Below are 26157 nucleotides of genomic sequence, written 5' to 3'. Positions count from 1 at the left end.
CTTCCGGTGTTCTGCGGCCTGCAAGGCAGGCAGGCCTTTCTGAGTGTGACTCCCATTTCACAGAATACAGAACTAATAGAGGGAATCTGGGAAATGAGAAAAAGGGGCAGGCGACTCCTCCAGAGGTTAGCTGGTCCCAAGGCCCCCGCCTGTTAGCACCAAAAGCAGAAGCCCTGGTCTGAAACCTACTGGCCTCCATGTTCGCCTCCAAAGAAGAGAGTTCTACCCCAAGACATTGGGACTCCCGGGGCTGATGACTTTCCTGGAGGGGAGGCAGGGGGCTGGCCTCGTTGACCCCTCAAGGCCTTGTTCCAGCCAGGCAGTCACTGATTCTACAGTCAAGTTGCTATGGGAACTATAACCTTGAATTTCCTGGCTCTGCGGCTGTGAAAATCACAACCTGAACCTTCCGTTGATGTGGGTTTTTCGATTAATTTCCTGTTTGATTGTTTACTTTAGAGAGCGGAAAATGCCTTTGCAGGCCGCTAGTTCCCTCTACCAAAGGCTTGTCACACCAGCCCCCCCCAAAGCCAGCGAGGTCAAGTCCAGGCCTCAGGCAGTGGAGGGGGCAGGGGCCATGGGCAGGGAGTTCCAGCATGGCAGAGGGCCAGCACCTCCCTTCTCCTCGCTGCCCTGGATCCCTGCCTTCCTCCACCGTCCCCACTGCATTCCCCCCAGCCCTGTGAGGGGAGCTGCCCACCCCCCCAGAGCCCCAGGCTCAGCCCCAGCCAGCTCTACCCTCATTCTTCAGGGACCTATTTTGTGCTGAGTCAGACAAAAACTGTAGTCATTCCTTCCTTCAGAAGTGGCCTGGAGGCTGCACTGGCGCGGGTGCCCTGGGCCGGCACTCCTGGCAGAGCGCCTGGCAGGAGCTTGGGAGAGTGGCGGCTTTCCCATCCATCCCTCTGTCAGTCAGTGGGGTCTCCAGCAGGGAGCAGCAGACAATGTGCCAGCTCCATGATTCCATCCTGCCCCTTGGTGGGCAGAGGCTGGCAGGCTCAGGTGTGGCCGGCGGCACAGGTGTCTGGATATCCTGTGAGGACCAGGGTGCTGGGCAGCCCCAGGGCCCTCCTCACGCCCTACCTGCTTGGCCCTCAGAGGAGGAGTGCTTCGTAGGTGGGGACTGTGAGGTCCGGAAGGAGAAGTAGTGTAGGCTCCAGGGCCACCGACTGACCGCAGCAGGTCGGGAGGGTTCTCGACCGCCCAGGGGCCCGCCCCGTCTAGGTGATCGTATAACACACTGACCAAACATGGGTCATCTTGAGAATGGAAGAGGCACTGTTACTACTTCCCCGTGACAGGTGAAAGCCAGGGCTGTCCCAGGAGAACCAGATGCACAGTTCCTGTCCACGAACTCCCCTCCAGCTCAATGTCGGGGGAAGCAATAAGCCGCTTTGACTCTGAAACCGGGCTAGACCTGGGTTTGAATCCTGGTGTTGCCCCTACTTGGGTGCTCATGGGAAAGTCACTTGCTCTGCACCCAGCTGATGCTATTCTAGCAGGGACAGAGGTGGTAGCTCATCAGATGGTCTGGTATGTGGTCAAATGGACATGGGGTGGGGATATTGGGAATTGAACCCACGGACATTCTACCTGTGAGCTACACCCCCCAGCCGTAGTTTTTATCCTTTCTTTTTTGTTTGTTTGGTGTTGGATTTTGTTGTTTTTGCAGTACTGGGGATGGAACCCACAGGCATTTTACCTCCGAGGTACACCTCCAGCCCTATTTTTTATTTTTATTTTGAAACAAGGTCTCACTAAGTTGTGAAGGGCCTCACTAAGTGGCTAAGGCTAGCCGGGAACCTGCCATCCTCCTGTCTCAGGTAATGGAGCAACACCACGCCCCGCTTCAAATGGATTTTAAAGCGCACAGAAAGCACCTATAGCAAGTAATAGCTGTAAGGCAGGTGCTGTGCGGGCCTCCAGAGACCCGCTCGGAGAAGGGGAAGCCCTAGAGCTGTCTCGGGGATCTAGAAGGGACAGGAAGGACACTATAGGAGAAGTGGGAGTTGTTGGCCACGACGCAGCCAACTTCCCTTGTGTTTCATCCCAACCCCAGGGTCCTAGGAGTTCATGGCCACAGCGATTGAACTGAATTCCCCTCCCCGTGGCCGGGACTCTGACGGGAGCTTGACGGGAGCTTGGCTCCCAGCGGAGTCGCTGCTGGGCCCTGTCCTCTGGCTCTGGCATCTGCCGAAGGATTCAGAGTATGCTCTGAGACCCAGATTACATTTCCACTCCCGGAGGCCAGCTGTGGATGAAGCATCCCCCCGTGTGACATTTACTGCCGCCACTTTGTACAGGGCAGTTTGCAAGCTCTGCGGGAAGGAGGCTAATTATTCCCTCTGGGGCGCCTGGCTCACAGTCAGGGTACCTGCCCGCCTGCTGCCTCAGTTGGGAGGGCGGCAGCCAGGCCTAGCTCACAAGCTTCTGCTGAAGGCCAGGTTGGAACGATGCATCTCCTGGCATCTGACCCACTACCAGGACTCCTTGATAGACTCGTGGAAAAGTGACATTTTGGGGCAAATCCCCCTCTCTGCAAGGCAGGCAGGCACAGAGAGAGCGTAGACGAGCCTTTCCACAGTCCCTGCATCCACAACCCCCAGCCCCAGCCTCGCGCTCAGAGGGGCAGCATCTCTTCTCTTGTTTCTCACACTTGATCCTCCCCTCCCCTGGCGCTGCCCCGTCCTTCCACCTGTATAGCCTTGAAACAGGCTCCAGACTCCCCCGCCTCGATGAGCGAGCCCGTTGACCCCATGCCAGTCTCTTTCTCTTGGCATCCTCCCCTGCTCCTCTTCCATGGGCAAGTTCCAGAAAGAAGAGAGAGAAAGATGGGGAGAAAGAGAGAGACTCAAAGACAAAGAAAGCAAGGGTGTTCCCTTTCTGTCTATACCCTGACCTCTGTCCCACTCTCCAGACCCTGGTCCGCCGGCTTCCACCTGCCCTGCCCAGGCACTGAAGTCACCATGGCAGAGGTCATCTCCCTCTTCTAATCACCAACTCCAGGGCACTTTGGTCTTTGTTCATGACCTCCCTGAGCATTGGACACTGTTGACCTTATACTTCCTGGAGCCTGCTAACCTTCCATGACCCCGCTTCCCCTGCTGGACCTATCTCTCTGACCATCCTTCTCTTCCTCCTCCAAGGTCCCCCACCTCGCTCACCCTTCAGACATTGCTGTTTCCAGGGCTGGAGCCCTGACCCCCTTCTCTCTTCATTACCTGTATTTTCCAGAACACCTCAATCACACCTATGGCTTGACCAATCCCTGGCCACTGAGGACCCCAGATAGTCCTCTTCCCTGACCTTCCCGAAGGATCATGGACTTAGTCTTTTCTTTCTCTCTCTCTCTCTTTCTTCTTTTTTTATTTTGAAACAGGGTCTCATTGAGTTGCAAAGAGCCTCACTAAGTAGTAGCTAAGGCTATCAGTGAACCATGATCCTCCTGTCTCAGCCTCCCAAATGCTGGGATTATAAGTGTGCACCACCATGCCTGGCTGACTCGCTCGCTATTCCTAACACTAAACTCATTTGCTTTCCCCCAAACCAACCGCTCCTGTCCTTTCAGTACCATTGATGACATCCCCATTATCCAGTTAACAAGTTTCTGTGTTGCCCCTTACTCATGCTTCGGTGTCTCTCTCTCTCTCTCTCTCTCTCTCTCTCTCTCTCTCTCTCTCTCTCTCTCTCTCCCTCTGTGTGTGTGTGTGTGTGTGTGTGTGTGTGTGTGTGTGTATATATATATATATATATATATATTCTGCTTGTTGAACATGTCCCTACCTTTGTGCCCACTTTAATGTAAACCACCATCATTTTATACCACAGCCTCCTTCCTGGGGTCCCTGCCTCCAGTCCCAATACCCCTCTTCTAGCTCCACTGTGCTCTCCACTCTGTGTAAGAAAGGAGGTTTTTTTTTTTTTGTTTTGTTTTTTTTGGTACTGGGGTTCCTGGAAACCCTTCTACTTCCAGGCTACACTCTCAGACCTATTTATATTTTTATTTGGAAACAGGGTCTCTGAAGCCCGCATGGCTGGCTTCGAACCTGCGCGATCCTCCTGTCTCCGCCTCCCAAGCGCGGGGATTACAAGTGTGCACCACCACACCCGGCAGAAAGGAGCTTTCTAAAATGCAAATATGATATTGCTACTCTCTAGTTTAAAATCCTTCAGTGGAGCCAGACATAGTGGCGCACACTTGTAATCCCAGCATTTGGGAGGCTGAGACAGGAGGATCTGGGTTCACGGACAGCCTCAGCTACTTAGTGAGGCCCTTTGCAACTCAATGAAACCCTGTTTCAAAATAAAGAATAAAAAATAGGGCTGGAGATATAGCTCAGAGGTAGAATGTCTCTGGGTTCTATCCCCATTACCGCAATAAATAAATAAATAAATAAATAAATAAATAAATAAATTAGGCTGGGAGTATATCTTGGAGGTAGAGCACCCTGAGTTCAATCCCCAGTACAAAAAAAAAAAAAAAAAATCTTTGAATGGCTCTTCAATCCTGTGGGACAAAAACCAAATTCAAGGTGGGCACAGTGGTCCATGCCTGTAATTCCAGCTACTTAGGAGGCTAAGGTGGAGGATTGCAAGTTCAAAGCCCGCCTGGGCAACTTAGGAAGATCTTGTCTCAAAATAAAAAACAAGAAAGGCTGGAGTGTAGATCCAAAATAAAAAATAATATGAAAGGCTGGAGTATAGATCCACCATCGAGTGCTTGCCTAGCTTGTGTGAGGTCCTGGGTTGATTCCCATAACTGGGGGGGAAATAAGTCCAGCCTCATTAGCATGACAGCCAGAGCCCTTTGCAATGTGGCCCTCACCTTCTTTATCATCATATTCTTCCCCTCCCCCACCCAGCACCATATATTTTAGGCATCCTCAAGTACTTGTGCATTCTGCTTGCTCACATTTTTAGCTTGTGCTCATTCTTCTTATGTCATACACCTGGAGTGTTCTCCACCACCGTAACTCCACCCCGTGCTCCAACCTCATATGCCTAGCAAAAGACTCTTGATTTCTCCCTATGAGACTGTAAGGTATATCTTCTTGTTCTTTTTACCCTGTATTTATACCATGTTTAGCATAGGATAGGTGTTCCATAAATGTTAAAAGGATAGAGAGATGGATGGATGGATGGATGGATGGATGGATGGATGGATGGATGGATGGATTATAACCAGCCCAGACAAAGAATAGGTAAAATCCATTCAATTTTGTGGAGACCTACATTGACTATTGTCACCAGTCAACCAAACTGAGAATTATGAGTGCCAGCCAGCAAAATAAGGTTTAGCTAATCTGAGAGAAATTAAAATCATTCTCCATGAAAGAGTATGCTGACCCAGGACTCTCGAGCTCCTAATTCTGCTCAGACTCGCTGTCTGTCTGGCTTGTGCAAGCCACTTAACTACTGAGCCTCGGGTTTTCTGTCTATTAAGGAGAGATAATGATGCCTGTGGCCTTTGCCTGTCTCCACAAGAGTGTCATGAGGGTAAATGGGATGGCGCATAAAAAGTGTGTTGAGATCCGCAGGGAAGATAAATGTCTATAAAGATATAAGTGTAATAACAGTAATAACACCTTGCATTTGAATCGGGCTTTGCACTTTTTAAAGCTCTTTCACATATATTATCTTGGTTGACTCTCAAAACAGTTCTAGGCAGGTATTATCCCCCTTCTCAGGTGAGGAAACCGAGGTGCAGTGTGATTAAGGGCATGCCCAGGTTTACTCTTGGTGAGGAGCAGGTCTTCTGGCTCCAAGCGCGCTGCCTGTGTTTGATGATAACCTTTCTTGGGTAGATTATCTCCTTCCCTGAATCCCTGGACACAGAGCCAGACATAATTGAGCCTATTCTTGATGACTCAAGGTCATTAGCATGAGCCTCGGTTCCTGTGCTGTCTTCTAGGCTTGGCTGTGGTGCAGGTCCAGAGTGAGCAGGGTGGAGGGGCCCGGACTGCACTGAGATGCAGGTGTCCATGTGCAGCCCCACTCCGGGCCCTGAGCCATGCCCCCTGTCTTCTCGGATGCCACCTCTACTTTCTCTCCCCTGTCAGTGATTGTGCCCATCTCTGTGGCTTCATCCCCCTCCTACTCTCTGCTCTTCCTTTTTTCCCTCCTCGGCCTTTGCCTTCCACACATTCAACTTGTCCTGCCAAGCACTGACCCTTCCAGCCACCTGGGCAGCCAATCAGAGCACTCTGGTGGGCTTTGTTCTCCAACAAGCAGCCAATCAGGAGTGCTCTGTAAACCACCTTCTGCTCCCTCTCTGGGATCCAGTCCACCCTCACCCCCACCAAAGCAGGAGGCTCCTGAAGGCAGGGCCAAGGCTAAGCCTTTACTGTGGAAGTCAACCCCGGGCAGCCTGTCCTACCACGCCTGTGGGATGTGCTGTTGGAGAGCCAGGGTATCCAGGAAGGGCTGGCCTTGAGTGACAGCCTTCCCTCGTAAGGCACGAAGCTGTGATCTCCAGCTCATCCCTGCCTGCACAGCAAGGTGGCCCTCGGGTTCTTCCATCAGCACCTCCTTTCCCTCCCTGACGGGTGGCATCCCAAACAGCCAGCTTGGTTCTATCCTGGGCATGCCTTGGGCAGCATGCCCGTGCCCCGTGGCCCTGTCCCTGGGACTCTGGGATGCTCTTTCTCCCTACTTGCTGTCGGGCCTCCCACGGCCCAACAAGAAGAGCACCTTGGCTTCTCCCTGAGGGAGGATATGATGGGTGTGCCCACAACAAGTCTCCGGCAGAGACAATAGGACTGGAATGCGTGCGCTTCCGAACAAACACTGTGTGGGCTCGCACAATTGCCTTGGATTCTCATCCAAGAAACACATTTCGCTGTGCGAGGGCGCGGGTGGCTTGCCTGCCCCAGCCCGCCCACATCCCTCCCTGTGCCAGAGACGAGACGCAGATGAAGGGGCCTCCCCTCCCCCGCCCCAGCCTTCAGTCTCCAGGGTGGGCAGCCTCTGTGCCCCCTCGTACAGCCCTGCTGAAGAGCGGTGGTGTGAAAGAGGGAAAGTCTTGCCCACCCAAAGGACACCCATTTCTGCCAGTCCTTTTGTTTGTTTCCTGCAATACTGGGGATCAAACCCAGGGGTGCTCTACAACCGAGCTACATCCCCAACCCTGTTTGTTTATTTATTTAGAGACAGGTTTTTGCAATTCTCTTGCCTCAGCCTTCCAAGTACCGGGGATTATAGGTATGCACCACCATGCCCAACTCACTTTTTTTTATTTTTTATTTTTTGGTACTAGGGATTGAACCCAGAGACTCTCTACCTCTAAGCTACACTCCCAGCCAGATTTTATTTCTTATTTAGAAACAGGTTCTTACTAGGTAGCTGAGAGCCTCACCTCACTAAATTGCAGAGACTGACGTGGAACCTGCTATCCTCCTGTCTCAGTCTCCCAAGTACTGGGATTACAAGCATGCGCAACCACACCTGGCTACTATTGTTTTTTATAACCATTATTTATAGTGATAAAATATGTATAACATAAAATAAATCATAAACGGTTTCTAAGTACACATGTCTGTGGAATGAAGTCCATTCATAAAAGCCGGGCATGGTGGTGCACTCTTGTAATCCCCGCGCTTGGGAGGCTGAGACAGGAGGATCGCACAGGTTCTAAGTCAGCCTCAGCTACTTAGGCTCTCAGCAACTTAGTGAGACCCTGTTTCCAAATAAAGTATAAAATAGGTCTGGGAGTATAGCCCAGAGGTAGAAAAGGCCCTGGTTCCACCCCCAGTAAAACACACACACACACACACACACACACACACACACACACCTGTATTGTTACGTAGCCATCCTCACCATCCATCTCCTGAAATTCTTCATCTTCCCCAACTAAAACTGGGCCCATTAAACTCAAACTTTTCATCCCTCTTCCCAGCTCCTACCAACCACCATTCACCTTCTGTTTCTATGAATTTGACAATTCTAAGTATCTGATATAAGTGCAAGTATTCAGGTTTTTGTCATTTTGTGCCTGGCTTAGTTCCTTTAGCATGGTATCTTGAAGTTTCACCCACCTTTTGGCTGTTATCAATAATGCAGGTATGAGCATATGTATACAAGTGCGTGTTTGTTTAAATGGCCACGTGTGTGTGTGTGTGTGTGTGTGTGTGTGTGTGTGGCATTAGGGACTGAACTCAGGGACGTTCCACCTCTGAGCTACATCCCCAGCCCTATTTTATTTTCTATTTTGTAAAAGGATCTCCCTAAGTTGGTTGCTGGAGCTGCTTTTGAATCTATGATTCTCCCATCTCAGCTTGCAAGTACTGGAATTACAGGCTTGTACCACCACGCCCAACTTGATGGTCACTTCTTTTTGCAACTGGTCTTTGAGTTAAAGGAAGCAAAGGTCTCCTGAAGATCCCTAGTGCAGCATTCATAAGTGAGAGGGCCACTGGCCTCAACATGCCAGCATGAGTTCACTTATCCAAAAACTGGCTGGCTGTCCCTTAGAAAAATAGAGCCCTTGGGTTGGGGCTCTGATTAGGTTAAGTTAGCTCAGTTGGTCACTTGCCTAGCATACACAAGGCCCTGATTTTCATCCCTAGCACTGCAAAGTGAATGAATGAATGAATGAATGAATGAATGAGCAGACAGAGCCCTGAAGAACTGGGATACAGAACAGGAAGTCCAGGCCAGGGTGGGAGAGTGGAAAGGCTATGTGTTTGAGGCAATGCCCACAAAGAGCAAATCCAACCGAGAGTCCCAGGAAGCCGCTGACTGATGCACCAGAGGCTGGGAGCCTGGTGTGTGTATGTTGGGAACGGGGCTGGATGGGGTCCTTTGGAGGGAGCCCCTGTGAAGTAGTATCAAGGATCCCTGGGTGAGGGCAGGCCAGCCTCTTGCTACACATTCAGTACAGCAGGTGGGACTTCCTGGCTGTGCACCCAGGGCCAGCGAGGTTCCGTCAGGGGTCAGAGGAGGCTGAAGGAGCCCCCGCCACAGCACCGTCAGCGCTGGAGGGCTGAGTCCTCAGAGGCTAGGAGGACAAGTTTGTCCTTGATGGAAGGACAAGACATGCATGGTCTGCAGCCACTGGTCGCCTCCCGTGCTCTCCATCCCTGAAACCGGGAGGGGAAAGAAAAATGAAAACCTGCCAGCCCTCACTGGCTTCCTCAAGAAAGCCCAGCAGGCCATGCGCGTGAGAGCACAGTGTGATTTTTGGCTTAATACCGACTCTCCCAAACAACCCAGGGAGAGATAAGGTTGGAGCAGGAACCTGCCCACAGCTTTACTTGAGAGCTCTGGGCAGTCTGTCCCCTGTTCTGGCAGTCAGGGACCCAGGGCCCTGCCAGGGACAGAGCAGGGGCAGTGGACTCAGGAGTGTGCCTGGGAAGAGTTTGGAGGGGACATAATGCAGCCACAAAGATGGGGGAAAGTAGCCGAACGTGGTGGCTCATGATTGAAATCCCAGTACTTGGGAGGCTGAAACAGGAGGATCGCAGGTTCGCAGCCAGCCTCAGCTAGTTAGTGAGGCCCTCTTTAACTTAGTGATACCCTGTTTTAAAATAAACACTAAAAAAATAGGGCTGTGGGCATAGCTCAGTAGCAGAATGCCCCTGGGTTCAACACCCAGTGCCACAAAAAAAAAAAAAAAAAAGAAGGAAAGACAAAAGGAAGAATATGAACCCACAGGGAGCCTCGCAGGCCTTGGGCAAGGGCAGAGATGAGGAGCCAGACACACTGGCTGGTCCAGGCGAAGCTCCCTGTGGACCAAGGCTCTTCACGCAGCCCTGACAGAAGCCTGAAGGGTCGCTTTTCAGCAGAAGAGACTACCCATCCTACAGCAACAGCTTTTGGAAATTCGAGGACTTTCCCCTCATTCTGCCCCATTCGTCCCTACACCTCAGAACCTGGGAAGCCACAGAGGAGGTACGTGAGCCCCTCGAGGGCTGATCTCAGGACAGAGCACGGCCCAGGCGCACCCCCACTGGCCAAGGGAAGAATGGACTGAGCTGCTGCCCTGTGCTGGCCAGGGGCCAGATGTACCTGAAAGCCCTTCCCACCAGCTCGGGGCCTCTCCTTCTCCAGCCAGCTGCCACCCCACCCCTCGAGAGTTCCCTCCCCGAGATACATCGCCTTCCCTCTTTCTTATGATTCCTACCGCCAAAAACTTTTATTTTAAGGATTTTTTTTTCCTTGTAAGCCCCAGGGGTTAACGTGAGAGATAATTTGCGATAGCAGCAGTTCCAGCAGACTGCACTGAGCGCTCCTAAAACTAGGCCCCATCTTGCCTGTGAGTAAGCAGAGCCAGGGCACCATCCCTCCGTCCCCTCCCTGTCAGCCACAGGACCACTCAGGCCTTGGACCCAGACCCCCCAGAGTGGTTGAGTGGACGCTGGCCCAAGGTGACCCAACCCCACCCCCAGCCTTTTCCAGAACTTGCTTTCTGGTCTTCATTCCAGTCTCCAGAAGAAAGAGACCATTCCCTGCAGCCCCAGAACTCTCCCCAGGTACCACCTGGGGTGCAAGCCTCCCATGGTTTTCCTTAAGGATCTGTAGCTCTGGGACTAGAGATAAGAAAGCTCCAGAAGCAAACGTGTGTGTGTGTGTGTGTGTGTGTGTGTGTGTGTGTGTGTGTGTGTGTGTGTTGTGGCATGTGCAAGAGAAATTCCTAGAAGTTACGTTGCTGGGTCGGAGGAAATGTATACTTGCGATGCTGGTACTGATCACCAAGCTCCTGACCCAGTGACTACAACCCCCGATACACAGGGGAGTCGCCAAGTGGACATCTTTAAGCTAATTCCATTTCCCTCCATTCCACTTGGTCGCCCCGTCTTCCACCTACTCAAAGCCCAGTGGAGAAATCATGGCTTCCTGGTGTGCGTTTCTCTCTGCCTCTGGCTTTTGTGGGCGCGTGCTCCAGCGGTCCCTTGGAGACGCTTGTCACCAGCTACAGCAGGACCGGGCCTGGAGCGACCAGGGCAGGGCTGCCATCTTTACGTCCTAAGCGGTTTCCTTTCTGACCCTCTTCTGCAGCTCTTGCAGTCTCAGGATGTGAAGGAAGACGCTGTCCTGTGCTGCTCCATGGAGGTGAGTGGGGGGCTTGGATGTCCCAGCCTCACACTGGGGGGTGCGAGGGTCATTGGATACATTGGTTGAGACGAATTTGTGAGTGCGCATGGACCTCTGCACCCAGAGTTGTCCACCCTAAGCCAGTAATTGTTGACGGTGACAGCAGCCGGCAACGGGCAGGAGGGAGAGGGACCTGCTAGAGGGACAGACAGACAGCCAAAGCCGTCCACTTCCCCTGCTCCAGGACGCCCTGCACCTGGGGTCAGATCTGCCATGCTAGGCTTAAGAGACTAGACAACCCGCTGCCCCCAAATCTCCCTTGGCTCTGGAGGCTTGGGGTTGGAGAAAGGTGCCCCCCGCCCTGTGTCTGCTCAGCCCCCCTGGGAGGTGCCACTGCAGCTCCCAAGGTGGAGCTACAGCTCCCTGAAACACTTCTCCTGGGATCTCCCTTCTGAGACTGGCTCTGATCCTGTGCCTGGGGCAGACCTTTGCCCTCTGCAAATAACCCAGATTCGCTCAGAATAGAGCAGGGAGGAAGGGGCTCCCAGCCTGGCAGCGCTAATGAGCGACCTCTCAGGTGACTCTACCAGGCTACAGAGGCCATGCCCAAGGAGCTCGGAGGCCAGGAGTGCTGGGAGCCCAGACTTGGGTTGAACGATCACTCAGTTTATGAGTTGGGTCCTGCCGGGTGTGGTGGAGCACACTTGTAATCCTAGTACTTGGGAGGCGGAGACAGGAGGATCACAGGTTTGAGGCCAACCTCTACTACTTAGTGAGGCCATCTTCAGCTTGGTGAGACCCTGTTTCAAAATTAATAATAATAATAATAATAATAATAATAATAATAATAGGGCTGGGAGTATAGCTTGGAGGTAGAATGCCCCTGGGTGCAATCCCCAGTTCTGCAAAATAAATAAACAAATAAACAAACAAATAAATAAAGAGTTGGGTCCCAGCTGGGCACCTACAGGGTGCTTGGGGACATGGTGGGGGAGGCGTGGTCCAGGGCTGGTGAGGGATGGACACGCTGTGGCTGGGGCAGTGGGCGGGCACAGAGCACATCCCTGAGAGGTCAGGGGAGGCTGGGGAGGCTGCCCAGGAGGTCAAGGCTGGGGTGGGGAGGTGCCGGGGACCGAGGTTGTTATCCAGCGGCCTCTGCCCCAGTTCATGTCGCTTTCTTCCCTCCCTCAGTCACAAGTGTGGGCAGAGATCAGTGCTGAGGCTGGGAGGTGGGCTCCGGGCAGTGGAGAAAGGGAAAAAGAAATAGGATACCTCCTCCTTGCTCTCCGGTTCCACGTGGACGTGTGTGCAGGTATTGATGACGAAGCTGGTTTCCACAGGGATACCCCGGCGAGTGGAAATTAACACGGCACCTCCTGATCACCCCAGGGAGCAGGTCATGGGGCCACTCCAGGGTGTGGTGTAGTCAGGGAAGGCTTCCCGTAGGAAGGGAGATTCTTGGGCAAAAGGGACGAGCGACATGTTCAGGTGAGAATGCTTTCAGGTCTCGCAGCAGGGGAGAGTCTGTTCAGTCCTGCTGGCAGATGGTTGGTAAATGTGGGATCTCACAGTTGGCTGGTCCTGCCTGGCCCCAGGACCATCCGGCTATGCCTTGTTCCTGCCCCCAGCCCACCCACCCAAGGTGGCCAGGGTGGGGAGGGGGATATTGAGGGTCCGCAGTCCTGCCCTAACTCCCCTTCTCTGACTGCAGCTGCAGAGTACAGGCCGGCTGCTGGAGGACCAGCTGCCCGAGATGATGGCCGAGCTCCTGGCCAGCGCCCGAGATAAGATGCTGTGCCCCTCGGAGTCCATGCTGACCCGGTCACTGCTCCTAGAGGTCATCGAGCTCCACGCCAACAGCTGGAACCCTCTGACGCCCCCCATCACGCAGTACTACAACAGAACCATCCAGAAACTGACAGCCTGACAGCCAGGGGGTCTGGCGGGCAGCCCGCGGGCAGCTGGGGCCCTGGTGCGCAGGGCCAGATGGACAGGCGGGAGGACAGGGGTGGCCCTGGCGGGAGAAAGAAACGGGCAGGAAGGCAGGCAGAGTCGGTGGCCGGTCTGGAGCCAGCCAGGGAAGGAATCAAATCCCTGAGAGGAGCGCCCCGCCCCCACCGCCCCGCCCCCAGCCCGAGCATGCGGCAGCCCACGCCAATAAGGGAAGCATGTTTTTTTTTTTTTAACGGTGGCCCTGGCCCTGGCCCTTCCTCGCTCCTGTCCCGCCCCCACCCCTGCCATCCAACCCCTCTCCCACTCCCCCAAGCCCCCCACCCCCCCAGCTCTGTGCAAGGGTCTCTGCCACTCCTCAGAATCCCTGGCAGCCTCGCACACCAGGGCACCGCTTGGGTCCGAAAAGACCTCAGAAAGCTGAAAAAGTGGGTCGAGATGGGCTCACATTGTTCCGTCAGGCACAGTCACCAACTGGCAGCAGGCGACGTGTAGCAGATGTCGGGAGGACAAAGGCAGGCACGGTCCCCACCAGCCGCCCGTAATTGAGGGCCTTTGTCAGCCGCAGCCGCGGTGGAGGGAGAAGAAGTGGGGTTTTTTTCCTTTTCCTCCAACCTTTCCGTGCTCCACCTCCCAACTTGGGTTCCTCCTGCCTTCAGCCCCCAGCCCCAGGCCTCTGGGGCCGGCGTCGGGGAGGGGAGCTGGAGCCTGCAGCTCAGCTTGCACCCTTTTATTTTATTGTGTTTTATTTTTCAAAAGTCGGTGGCTTTGAAGTCTCTGCTCTCAATGAAATGCCCTCGGATGTGATCACACAGTCAGCCTGCGAGGACCCCCTGATTAGTGGGAGATCAAACCCGGCCCCCTCTGGAAGGATTCTAGCCACCGACAGCTTGCCAGTAGCCAATTAGAGTAATTGGAAACTTCTGCCCCGGCGGGGGTCCCCACTGGATTCCTGCTCCTCAGCCCCTGGCCTGCAGGGCCTGACTCTGCCCTCCATTTTAGCTGCTGTCTCTCGAAGGGCTGATACTGTCTCTGCTGGACGGCATGAGACCCAGTCCTGTCTGGGGGGGCCTTGTGGTGGAGGGCACCTGGAACAATCCGGCCAACTAAAACCAAAGTCTCATCCCAAGCTCCTGCTGGGGGGAAGAGTGAGGTGGGGGTGCCCGGCTCCCCAGGACTTGGAGTCTGGCTCATGGGCTGTGTGGCTGCCTTAGTCTCCTCCCAGCCAGGATCCAGGAGCCCAGCCCTCCCAAACTCTTGGGAAGAGGGGGATTGATTGAGTCACAATAGGGACACTCAGGTGACCAGGAAGGGCTGCTGGGTGGTGCTTTCCAGACTGGAAACAAGGCCGAAGTTCCTCGAAAGGCCCCAGTCCTTAAGAGTAGCCCCTCTGTGATGGCTGGAGAGGAGGAGGACAGGGTCAAGCTCCGGGAGACTGGCCTTGGAATCATTACTGCTGTTCACATCGCTCCAGCTCTGGGGTCTGGAGCTCACGCCTTGATATCCCACAGCAAATGCCGCAGATCCAGCAGCATCTGACCTGCTGTCCTGCCCTCTCTCACGCTGGAGGCCCTGTGTGGGCTGCTGGCCCCAGTCAGACTGGATGGGAGGTGAAGGACAGGCCAGGCTTCTCTTTGGTTCTGAAACTAGGCCCCCACAGTCAGGGTAGGTCGTTAGACATTCTCCAGTTCTCCCTGGCTTGCCCCACTAAAATCCGCCTTGCAGTTCCAGGACAGAAGCCTATGCCAGTCCCCAAAAAGAGCCTTATGGAGGCACACGTTTTCCTGAAACAGGTCAGTGGCCTCTTCTAAGAAGCCCGTGCTGCGCCTGGCCCTCGCCTTCTTCCTCCCACGGCTCCTTCCCAAGCCTTCTCTGGCTGCTTCTTACCACCTGGTCTCGCGTGCCAGTCCTTAGGCCCCGCCTGGGGCCCAGGGACACCAGAAGCCACACAGGAGATTTCCAGGAAAGAGCTGGGCTGGTGCTGAGATGCTCGGAGAGGGCACCGGGGAAATCATGCTCTGGCGGAGGCCAGTGGCCCCAGGCAGGCAAGCAGCTGTTCCCTGCAGCTGCAGAGAGCGTCACCTGTGCTCAGCCGGCCCTCGCTTCCCTCAGGTGTGGTTGTGTGTGTGTGTGTGTGTGTGTGTGTGTGTGTGCGCGCGCGCACGCGTGTGTGTGTGTGTATGTGTGCATGCATCTGCTAAGAACGAAGCAAGGCCATGAAGGAAAGAGAGGCCGGGAGTGGGGGCTCGGGGCACCTAGCTTCCTAAAAGGGGCTCCCTAGCACTGTGACGAGGGGCTGGACTCCCGCAGATGTAGAGACGGGCACTGTGCGTGCCGCGGGCCTAGGGCACGTCACGTCCCTCCGAGTGGGCTGCTAGGGCCTGCCCCTCCTTGGCTGTGAGGACCAGCGCGAAGAAGTGAGATATAAATATGTATACATATATAAATATATTTTTAATTACGTGTCGTGTCACAGTGGCTCCAGACGTATGGATTGCCTCGTTTATTCCATTGCTTGACAGAGCCTCCTGGCCAATCCGAATAACACTTTCAGCTGTTTTTTTAAATGCAGGTTGCTACTACTTTTTCAGACATGGAAGGAAAACATTTAAAAAAATTTTTTTTTTAAAGAAACAACAGTAAAGCCTAACATTTAAGAGCCTGGGGTAGCTTCCCACAAGAGACTATTCAGACAGGAACTGGGGGGCAGCAGTGGGTACCCCACAGGCCCCTGCCGCTCCTAGACCAGGTCCCCCCCGTGCTAGAAGAGGAAGGTCACATCCCAGCTGGCCTCAGAATGTATTGACCGGAGGCAGAACTGGATCTCGCGCGGCCAAGGCTGTGTTGGTCCCGCTCGCCCGCGGTTCTTGGCTCGCGGAGGCGGCCGGCGTGGCCTTCTGATGTCCATCCTTCTCGGTCTCCCCCCTCCTGTCAGGATGAGTTAGACGTTGCTTGCCTCCCAGACGGCCTACTTGCCACTCCCCACGGCCTAGTGGCTTTGCTCTGGGACCGCAAGCCCTAGCAGGGCTCCCCACCGTCCCCGGACAAGGCCAGGAGTCCCGATCTCCTCCACCAGGAACGTGCGCCCCCAAATCCAGCTCCATCTGTTTGTCCTTCCGAAACCAGTCTGTAAATCTTTACCGTTTAGAGATGTTCCTGTCCCTCTGTGTAAATGTAAGTGTTGACCCAGTTGGTATTTATTCTCATTTTTATTTTATTTTATTTTCTCTGAGGGGTAGGGGGGTGGGAACTGTACCGCTGATCACGCCCTGGGCAGCTGGAGGGGCGGGGTCCCAGATGGCGTGGCCGCCAAGAGGAGCAGCCTCCTGGGGCCACCCCAGACAGCGGCCCGCAGGAAGCCCATCCCAGACTCTTATCTGGCGTCAGAAGCAGGCCAGTGTTCCTTGTCCCACAAACTGGGCCAGCCATGGCGCGGCATCTCGCGGCTGCAGGGCACTTTGTTGAGCAACCTCTGGCTGGGCCTTTGAGGACGCAGACCAGAGAGAAGATGACTCTGTGCTCAGGACACTGATGCAGAAGGGCTGGCCGCTTCACCTAAGCCAGCTGGGAAGGACGGCAGGACCTACCTCCCTGGAGCGGGAGCCGGGGGCTTCCCGCCAAAGCTGCAGTGGAATCCTGCTCTAGCCCCACCTTCCCTCTAGCCGTATGTCCTGCTTACCAGCCGAACCCAAACTACGAGTGGGTTTAAAAAAATAAACAATACCAAAAACCAGAACTGCCCCCGAGTCTCTGTTCTCTGATCAGCAGATGAAACCTTTCCCCAAAGCTCTGCGCCCCAGCCGAGCCAGCAAGACCCTGGAGGAGACACTGCTGGCCACTGAGCTCATGAGACGCGGCCCCGCGTTGTGGCCACCGTGGGGAGCAGGGGTCGGCCCGGAGCCTGGCGACAGTCATGAGAGTTGGCCCAGGAAAACATGGGTGGAGACTTCTGCCCCCAAAAGCTAGGCACTGCGGCCTATCCAACGTGATAGAATTTCCTGGAGAAAAATGGCTTTCACAATACAGCTTTGGCTGGCTGCATGTTTAACCACCCCCCAAACCTACCCCTTTCCCAGGAAATGGCCCCGTGGCATTTGGCAATGACTCATGTTAAGAAGCTGGGACTCAGGGCCTAGCAGTTTCCAGAAGTCCGCAGCGAGTGGCCGTCCAGCTCCGACTGGCCGGATAAGTCTTTCACCAAAGGGTCCCCCAAGGGCCCAGTGATGGCACCTTCCTCCTTTTGCACACTCTCTCCCAAGGCAAAGTGGCACACTACCCCCGTGACACCACCCCAAGGGGGTTCTTTGTGGCTAGGCCTGCCAGTCTTTGAGTTTCTCAGGAGACGACCGGGACATCTGGCCCTTTGTCCTTCCCCGGCCTGGCCGAGAACAGCCCAGGAGCCTGGCGCGAGCAGGTGGAGATTTGGTCATGGACCATAACTGAGTCACACCCCTCCGTGACCTTGCTAGAGGTACAGACTAGGCAGAGGGAAATAGCATTTCAATTACACAATTGAGCTATTTGTCAAGCCTTTTTATCTTTTTTACAACATGTGAAAGAGTAAAAACAGAAATTGGAAATAAAGGAGAGGGTGAGAAGGGGAAGCCCTATCGCGTAGTTCACCCCCAAGAGAGAACCTTTCTTGGGTGACTTATTCCTGCTATAGAAAGTTCCAAATTACTTGCTCCTATGAAACCCATCATCCAAATAATAAATGTTGCATTTCGCCAGCATCTCTGCTGATGTGTGTTCTCTGTCGTTTTTGAGAATGGGTTATATTTGTATTGGGTGTATAGGAAGGCCGGAAGGGAAAATTTTATTTTGATGAATAAGCCAGATCTCTCTCCCTCCCTCCACGCACACCACAAGACTTCTAAGGGCCTTTAAGTACCAAGGCAAAAATGGCTGCGGAAGAAGAGATGGAGCGGCGGAAAGGAAAGAAGTAGCTACCCCAGAGTGTGCGCGGAGCATCCCCTGGATTCCCACCCACTGCTTCAGGTGGCAGGGGGAAGCAGGCAGGCGGCTGCTTTTGTTGCTGCTGTTTGCTGCTTGTTACAGTGCTAGGGATGGAACCCAGCGCCCTGTGCGTGCCAGGCAGAGCTACACCCCAGCCTGGGCAAGTGGTGTTGACTCTCGTCTCACAGATGAATCAAAGGCCAGAGAGTGCAAGAACCAGGCTGCCGGTGAGAGCCAGGTGCCCCTTCTACCAGCCCAGGAAGCCAGGGAGTTCTTTGATAGCACCCTTCCCCGTCCCCTGCTGAGCACCATTACAGAGATACCTACAGAGAAAGGGGCAGCCAGCAGCCTGCTAAGACTGCCTGGGCCAGCTATGAGGGCTTCCCTCTGTGCCTGTGGAACCCAGGACCATGAGAAAATGCCTCAAGGAGGGATTTTCCAGCAATGTTGCAAAATTTGGTGCCTTTACACAAAAAAGATACAAACTCTAATACATGCAGTATGTCCTGCTGGATATCCATTTCCCTCGGGCCAGCCAATGGATATGAGGTGGGGAGACTCTCAAGGGACAGGGCCAATATCTAGTTGCCTACTAGCTTTTTCAAACCACATGCTGAAAGCTGGATGTGTTGGTGCAGCCTGTACTCCCAGTTCTTGGGAGGTTGAGACAGGAGAATCACAGTTTTGAAGACTCAGCAAATAGACTCTCATCAACCTAGCGAGGTTCTGTTTCAAAATAAAAATTAAAAAAATAGGGCTGAGGGTGTAGCTCAGAGGTAGAATGCCCTGGGTTCTATCCCCAATACCACACACACACACACACACACACACACACACACACACACACAACTTTCAGAATCCTGGCCATTCTCTCAAGTCTTGTGATGTGTGATTACAATGCACCAATAAAAATAAAAATTAAAAATAAAAAAATTTTTAAAAAAGAATCCTGGCCATAGGCCCCTCCACTCATTGGCAGGGATGCACAGTACCTTGGGTGGGGTACAGGAGAAAGGGTGATTGAGAGTTGCCATCTACCTCTCCAGGAATACGGCAGTGAAGCTCTGTCAAAATTCACACGCAATTCACGTCTAAGAAACGTGAATGCAGCGGGCGTGTGGCTGCATTCCTCCATTTGCAGTTTGGGCTTCGCCATCTTGGCTGAAATGAGGTCAGCGGCACATTTGCACATTTGCAGTGGGAGAGGGGGCCCAGTAAGCTGCGTGGGTGTGGGACAGAACTCGGAGAAATTGTATTTTATGACCAAGTTGATACAACGAAAAACATGTTGATATTATTTATTAAAACATTCTCTAAACCAGGCTTGGTGGCACACACTTGTGATCCCAGCATTTGGGAGGCTGAGACAGGAGGATCACCATTTGAGGACAGCCTCAGCTACTTAGTGAGGCCCTTTGAAACTCAGTGAGACCCTGTTTCAAAATAAAGAATCAAAAATCGAGCTGGGCGTATAGCTTGAGGGTAGAATGCCCCTGGATTCCATCCCCAGTACCGAAAAAAAAAAAAAAAAATTATCAGCCAGGTTGGTGGCACATGCTTATAATTCCAGTATTTGGGAGGCCGAGACAGGAGGATCACACTTGAGCATCCCATAGTTATGGTGGGCCCAGGTGACATATGAAGTCTTAGAATAAGGCCAGGATCCCAGTCTTACTATCTCCAGAGTCCAATCTATGAAAAAGCAGTTCCAAGTGTAATACTCTTGGTCACCAAACTCCTGCCTGTGAGGCTCACTACCTGTCCCAGCTCTTTCACGTGAACCCCTACTTGTGCTGGGGGCTCTAAGAAAATATGCAAAGAAGATGATTTAAGCACCTTGATGTGACCAGTTTTCCCAAACTGGAATTCCCAGACCACAGCCCACCACCTACCACCCACAGGCCTGGCCAGCGCCTGGGTGTGTTGTGGTGCAGGGCCCTGCTCATGGTGTTGGCATGCTGCAAAGACAGCCAACATCTGGCTCAGGCCCTCGATGGTAACCAGGCAAGGGCTTGGCCAATCTCACTTTCCAGCCCCAGGGAGAGAGGCCCACTGTTCCCAGCCCTTCCCAGGACAAGCCAAGTGCCCACTGAAAGGCCTCCTGAGGAAAACCAAGCTAGAAAACTGAAAGCAAACTTACTCTGCTGCATGTCTCCCAGAGAGCAAGTATTTTATTAAAGCAGTTGATAGAGCTGGGCATAGTGCACATGCTTATAATCCCAGTACTTGGGAGGATTTCAGGTTCCTGGCTAGCCTCAACAACTTAGCGATACCTTTTTTCTTTTCTTTTCTCTTTTTTTTTTTTTTTTTTTTTTTTTGGTGGTACTGGGGATGGAACCCAGGAGCTTTCTACCTCCGGACTATACTCCCAGACCTATTTTATATTTTATTTGGAAACAGGGTTTCACTAAGTTGCTGAGAGCCTCACTAAGTAGCTAAGGCTGGCTTCGAACCTGTGCGATCCTCCTGTCTCAGCCTCCCAAGCGCAGGGATTACAGGCGTGCGCCACCACACCCGGCAGACCTTTTTTCAAAATAAAATAAAATATGGTTTGGGGTGTAGCTCAGAGGTAGAACACCTGTGGATTCAATTCCCAGTACAAAAAAAAAAAAAAAAATTCACAGTTTAGTGTGTGTGTGTGTGTGTGTGTGTGTGTGTGTGTGTGTGTATGTGTGTAAAACCCAGGGGCATTTGACCTCTGAGCTACACCCCCTGCCCTATTTTTCATTCCTTATTTTGAAACAGGGTCTCTCTAAGTTGCAGAGGGCCTCACTAAGTAGCTGACCACGATCTTCTGGTCTCAGCCTCCCAAATGCTGGAATTACAAGCATGCGCCACCACGCCCGACTCACAGTTCAATTTTAAAAATACTAATAGACATACACAGCACCTTAAAATTCTGCGTGCTCTCAAGCCTTGCTTTTGGTGACTTAGAGTGTTGAACAGACAGCGAAGAGTTCGCAGCAAACAGTCACATCCACGGTTTCAACTCAGCACACACCTGCGTCAGCTCCAGGAGTCACCAGTTAGAGTCAGTGTCCCTTGGAGGAAAGGTTAGCACTGCTTTGTTTGGTTCTGTTTTTTTCTGTTTTGTTTTGTTTTGTTTGTTTTGATTTTTGTGTGCGTGGTACTGAGGATTGAACTCAGGGGCATTCTACTTCTGAGCTACACCCCAGCCCTATTTTATTTTATTTTTTTAATTTTGAAACAGGGTCTCACTAAGTTACAGAGGGCTTCGCAAGGTTGCTGAGGCTGACTTTGAACCTGTGATCCTCCTGTCTCAGCCTCCTAAGTACTGGGATTACAAGTGTGCGCCACCACACCCAGCTTCAACATTGTTGATTAAGAGAAAAATTGTGCGGAGGGCTTCAGGAAGACCAGCCTTCTGAGCTGAATTGGAAGGACATCCCCTTTAGGATCCTGTTGTGGTTCGCGTATACAGTGTCCCCCAGAAAGTTTCTGCATTGGCAAGGCAGCAAGGTTCAGAGGTGGGCCGTGACTGGAGGAGGTGCATCACTGGGGCATGGCCTTGAGGACCACACCTGTCCTGGCCCCCTCTCTGCTTCTGGCCCCTCTGAGTTGAGCTGCTTCCCTCTGCCACGCCCTGTTGCTCTGAGGTTTCTGCTCTGGAGCCATCTGACCATGGATTGAACCTCAAACCATGAGCCAAAATAAAACCCTTTCTCCTCCAAGTTGTTCTTGGCAGGGATTTTGGTCACAGAGATGAGAAAGCTAATACTATAGATCCACAGCCTCCTCTTCACGTGCAGGAGTCGACTCACTCTGCTCAGTGAGTCCCGGGGCTGGAAGCCTCTTTGGGCCCTGTTCCTCACATCAGGCCACCTGCCAGTCAGTCACAAGGTAGCTGAGCGGCTCTGGCACCTCCAGCTCCCGGGTAGAGCAGGGCTTAAGCCTGGGCTCCCGGATCCCCTGGTAACCTGGCAGGACATACAGGGACACAGAGGTACCTCAGAGGGAGCAAAATGAGGCCCGGCGTCGTGGCGCACGCTTGTAATCCCAGCATTTGGGAGGCTGAGACAGGAGGATCGCGGTTTGCAGACAGCCTCGGCTACTTAGTGAGGCCCCTTGCAACTCAGTGAGGCCCTGTTTCCAATAAAGAATAGAAAATAGGGCTGGACATGTTGCTCAGAGGTAGAATGCTCCTAGATTCCATCCCCAATACTGCAATAAATAATAAAGAAAGAAAAAGTGAGCAAAATGGGCGAGAGGGAAGCTCAGGAACCAGCCTTATAATTGGCGCCTTTTCTGTTTGGCCAGAACCAGGAACGAGCTCAGACATGGGCTCCGTCCAGGCAAAAAGGGGAAGTGCTGGGACGCGGAGATACAGTAACTATGAGGCACATTGCTGAGGGAGGGAGGAGCGCTCGGGGCTCTTGGTTAACTATTACCCTGAACTGTGTAAGCAAAGGACAAGCTTAAAAGGCTCAGGGACTGCGGCCTACGTGTTCACTGTTGGTGCTCATAGTAGGTCTGCAACAGGTTGGAGTTCGGATGATCCGGACTGGCTCTGGCCCACACCGAGTCTCCCTCTACCATGAGAAAGGCAGAGCTCTGCACTCAGTGAGTCACAGTGATTAGAGGTGCGGGCTGTGTCGTCACTGGGTGCCTCCTCTTCCAGGACACTCTCTCTGACTGCTCCCTGAGTCAGAGTCACAGGTTCCCCCAGGAAGCCACAGCACCCAGGGATACTCCCACCGTGGCCCTGCTCACTGAGTATGGCCCTGGTAGGTGGCAGATACCCACTAACTGTGAGCCTGGCTTTGCCCCTCTGCATTGCCAACACCTTTTGTTGGTGCCAGGGCCGCAGCCAGGGCAGGTAGCACCTTTGTGCAGCTGGGAAGGAGGCGCCTTCCCCTCTCGGGGGTGCCAAGCCCTACCCAGGCCTTCTAGCTGCCTCAGACCAGAACACTGTGTCTGGGAGTCCGTGTGTGTGTGTGTGTGTGTGTGTGTGTGTGTGTGTGCGCGCGCGCGCGCGCGCGCGCTTGCACGCGACATACGAGTTTATGTGACTGCATATGTGGGGTGTGTTGCACATGGCATGTGCTGCCCTTGGTGGCTCCCCCACCCCCACTGCTCTGCCTCAGAGGAGACAGGTCCCCTTCCTAGAACCAGATTTCAGGGTTCCTCTCAGAGGAGGTGGCCCAGCCTTTGCCTGTTCCCTGGGGCGCTGGCAGACGCGAGTCCGATGGACTGTTGTCCAGTGGGCGGCCACAGCTGGCCTCTGCTCACCAAAGGGCCAGAAGTCCGTGCACCCTCAGCTGGTGGGGAAGGCCTGGTCACACAAGGAGGAATCGGGAGGGACGTGTTCCCAAGGGGGCCGAGGGGCCCAGTCAGTGTGAGACGCCTGGTCAGGAAAGACTGTGGCCTAGACAGGAGACCTGGGAGGACAGGCTGGGTCCATACAGGAAGAATGTTCTGGAAACAGCCGCCCAGCAGCACAGGAGGCCACCTCTTAAGGGAGCAGGAGCTCCCAACAGACAAGCCGGGCAGAAGAGTGGCCCCAGCACAGCAGGGGAGGGTGTCCACTGCGCGGATCAGGGGCCCTGCCGACTCTGACCCCCACCTGCAGAGCCTCAGAGGACTACAGGCCCTGAGCCACCTCCTTCCAGGCGCTGCCTGGCTCTGCACCCATGGGAGCTGCCCGCCCTTCCCCGGCTGCCCCTCCACACACTCCAGGCCAGGGCGACCCGAGCGTTTACAGCCACCCTCCCATTTTATAGACGAGATACGAGGCCCGTGGACAGTGACACAGCTGACCTTCACGGTCATGTCCGAGGCAGCCGGCTCCCCCACCCCCTGAAGATGAGCCCAAGGCGGCGTCTGCTCCACATCCCCTAGGGGAGAGCTCAGCGCACAGTGAGAGGGAGCCCAGGCCCTTCCGCCAGAGCAGAAGGAGCCAGACCCCAACAGGGTCCCCGCTGACCTCACACCTGGGTGTCCCACACAGGATGGAATCAGGAGGTCCACTGAGGAACCAGGCAGCTTCTTCCAGGGACGCCTGCTGGGTGGGTTTTGGACAAGTCTGAGTTTCTCTGAGGGATACTCACATTAACATTCCCACCTTGTTGGAAGATTTGGAGAAAGCGCAGACGTCCTCTTGGTCCTCCACAAACGTTAGCCGTCTTCCCTCTGAATCGCCAGGATCGCCACCTTGCTGGCTCTGAGCACCTCTTATTTTTCAGGTAACGGATGTTCACCAGAGCCCATCTGCTCTCTCCCAGAATTCACCAGACCTGGGGTGAGGGTGGGGTGGGGTCTGTCTGAACTGTGGAGCACTTTTGAAGTCGGGACCTAGGGTCTTGGTGGCACTGCCCTCACTGAGGTGTGAACAGAAGAGTCCTACACAGAACTCCTGCCGACCTGCAGCGGGGCCCCGCTGAGCTGGCAAGCTAAGGCTGGCAGCAGGGCCGGGCCAGCAAAGAGGGACCACTGCACGACCCTGGGGATGAACACGCAGAGCCACGTGCGCTGGCGGCCCCGGGGACCCAGTCTCCTGGAGGGGGCTGCAGGGCTGACCTGGCCCATGTGGTCAGCCTCTGCGTGGACCGGCAATATGCAGGCGAATGCTTCATCAGTGATGGCTAAAGCTGGAGCTCTTTACCAGGACAGAGCCAAAAGGAAGGAATATTTATCTACCCTCGTGCACGAATGAACTAAAGGGAGACAAGTGGGAAACAGTAGTAAAGCCAGCTTTTTTTTTTTTTTCTTCTTATTTGGAAATAGGGTTTCACTAGGTTGATGAGAGTCTCACTACCTGATGAGGCCATCCTTGAAACTATGATCCTCCTGACTCAGCCTCCCAAGTACCGGGATTACAAGCATGTGCTACACCTACCTAACTTTTTTATTATTTATCTATTTTTTTTATTGTTGTGTGTGTGTGTGTGTGTGTGTGTGTGTGTGTGTGTGTGTGGTACTGGGGATTGAACCTAGGGGCACCTTCAGCTCCATTTTTTTTTTTCAGTACTAAAGCTGGAATCCAGAGGCATCTTACCTCCAAGCTACTTCCCCAGCCCCCTATTTTTTATTTTATATATATATATAGTGTGTGTGTGGTACTGGAGATGGAACCCAGGGGCTTTTCTACATCTGGGCTGTACTCTCAGACCTATTTTTTATATTTTATTTGGAAACAGAGTCTCACGAAGTTGCTAAGAGCCTCACTAAGTAGCCGAGGCTGGCTTTGAACCTGTGCAATCCTCCTGTCTCAGCCTCCCAAGCGCGGGGATTACAAGCGTGCGCCACCTTGCCCGGCTTATTCTATATTTTTATTTTATTTTATTTATTTATTTATTTATTTATATTTATTTATTTATTTATTTTGCAGGTCTGGGGATGGAACCCAGGGGCATTCAACCTCCGAGTTACACGCCCTGCCCAATTTTTTTTTATTTTGAAACCAGGTCTCACTGAGTTGTGGAGGGCCTCACTAAGTAGCTGAGGCTGTCTGCGAACCGCGATCCTCCGGTCTCAGCCTCCCAAATATTGGGATTACAAGCGTGCGCCACCACGCCTGGCTCTTATTCTATATTTTTAAACAGGGTCTCACTGTGTTGCAAAGGGCCTCGCTAAGTAGCTGAGCCTGGCCGTGAACCATGATCCTCCTATCTCAGCCTCCCAAATGCTGGGATTACAAGTGTGCGCCACCACGTCCAGCTCCTCAGCCCCATTTTTTATTCTCCATCTTGAATGAGGGTCTCACTAAGTTGCTGAGGCTGTCCTTGAATCTGCACTCTTCCTGTCTCAGCCTCCCAAGTGCTGGGATTACAAGCGTGCGCCACCATGCACAGCTTTTCACTTTTAATTTTAAAACAGAATCATGCTATGTTACTGAGGCTGGCCTCAAACCGGAGACCTTCCTGTCTCAGCCTCCCGGTCCTGGGCTCACAAGTGTGTGCCACCACACCCAGCTAGGTTCTGAGTTTTACACAAAGTTAACTCTCTACATTGTCCAAAAAGGTTCACATACATTCATTTTCTGTAATTTACCTGCCTCTTCACAGGGCACAACTTTGTTTTCTTTCTTTTTTTTTTTTTTATTTTCTTAGTTTGGGGTAGAAATCTTTCTACAGGGATCATACCCATCCCTGACTTCTCAATTGGAGGACACTGCGTTTCAGGCCTTCTTGATGACTCAGGGTCACTTGGACAACACTAATTAGTAGACTGGACTATAACACAGAGTTAGCCTCGGGG

At 53.2% G+C, this 26157-nt stretch overlaps 1 protein-coding gene across 5 annotated transcripts in view; it reads left to right on the top strand.

Moving 5' to 3' along the window:
* The window catches only part of CTIF (cap binding complex dependent translation initiation factor), a gene marked incomplete at both ends in the record, with an annotated part of 236827 nt that extends 223866 nt beyond the window's left edge, over window positions 1-12961 (top strand). For all 5 annotated transcript variants that reach the window (XM_080714534.1, XM_080714533.1, XM_080714532.1 and 2 more), the window contains 2 exons: window positions 10999-11052; window positions 12746-12961. In XM_080714534.1, coding sequence (XP_080570660.1) covers window positions 10999-11052; window positions 12746-12961 — 270 coding nt within the window. The remainder of the gene's footprint in view (window positions 1-10998; window positions 11053-12745) is intronic.
* Between the last annotated feature and the right edge of the window lie 13196 nt (window positions 12962-26157).

Source organism: Muscardinus avellanarius, assembly GCF_963383645.1.
Source record: "Muscardinus avellanarius genome assembly, chromosome: 17".
Taxonomy (NCBI): Eukaryota; Metazoa; Chordata; class Mammalia; order Rodentia; family Gliridae; genus Muscardinus; species Muscardinus avellanarius.
Note: the sequence above shows the minus strand (reverse complement) of the source record. Positions and strands in the feature narration are given on the sequence as shown.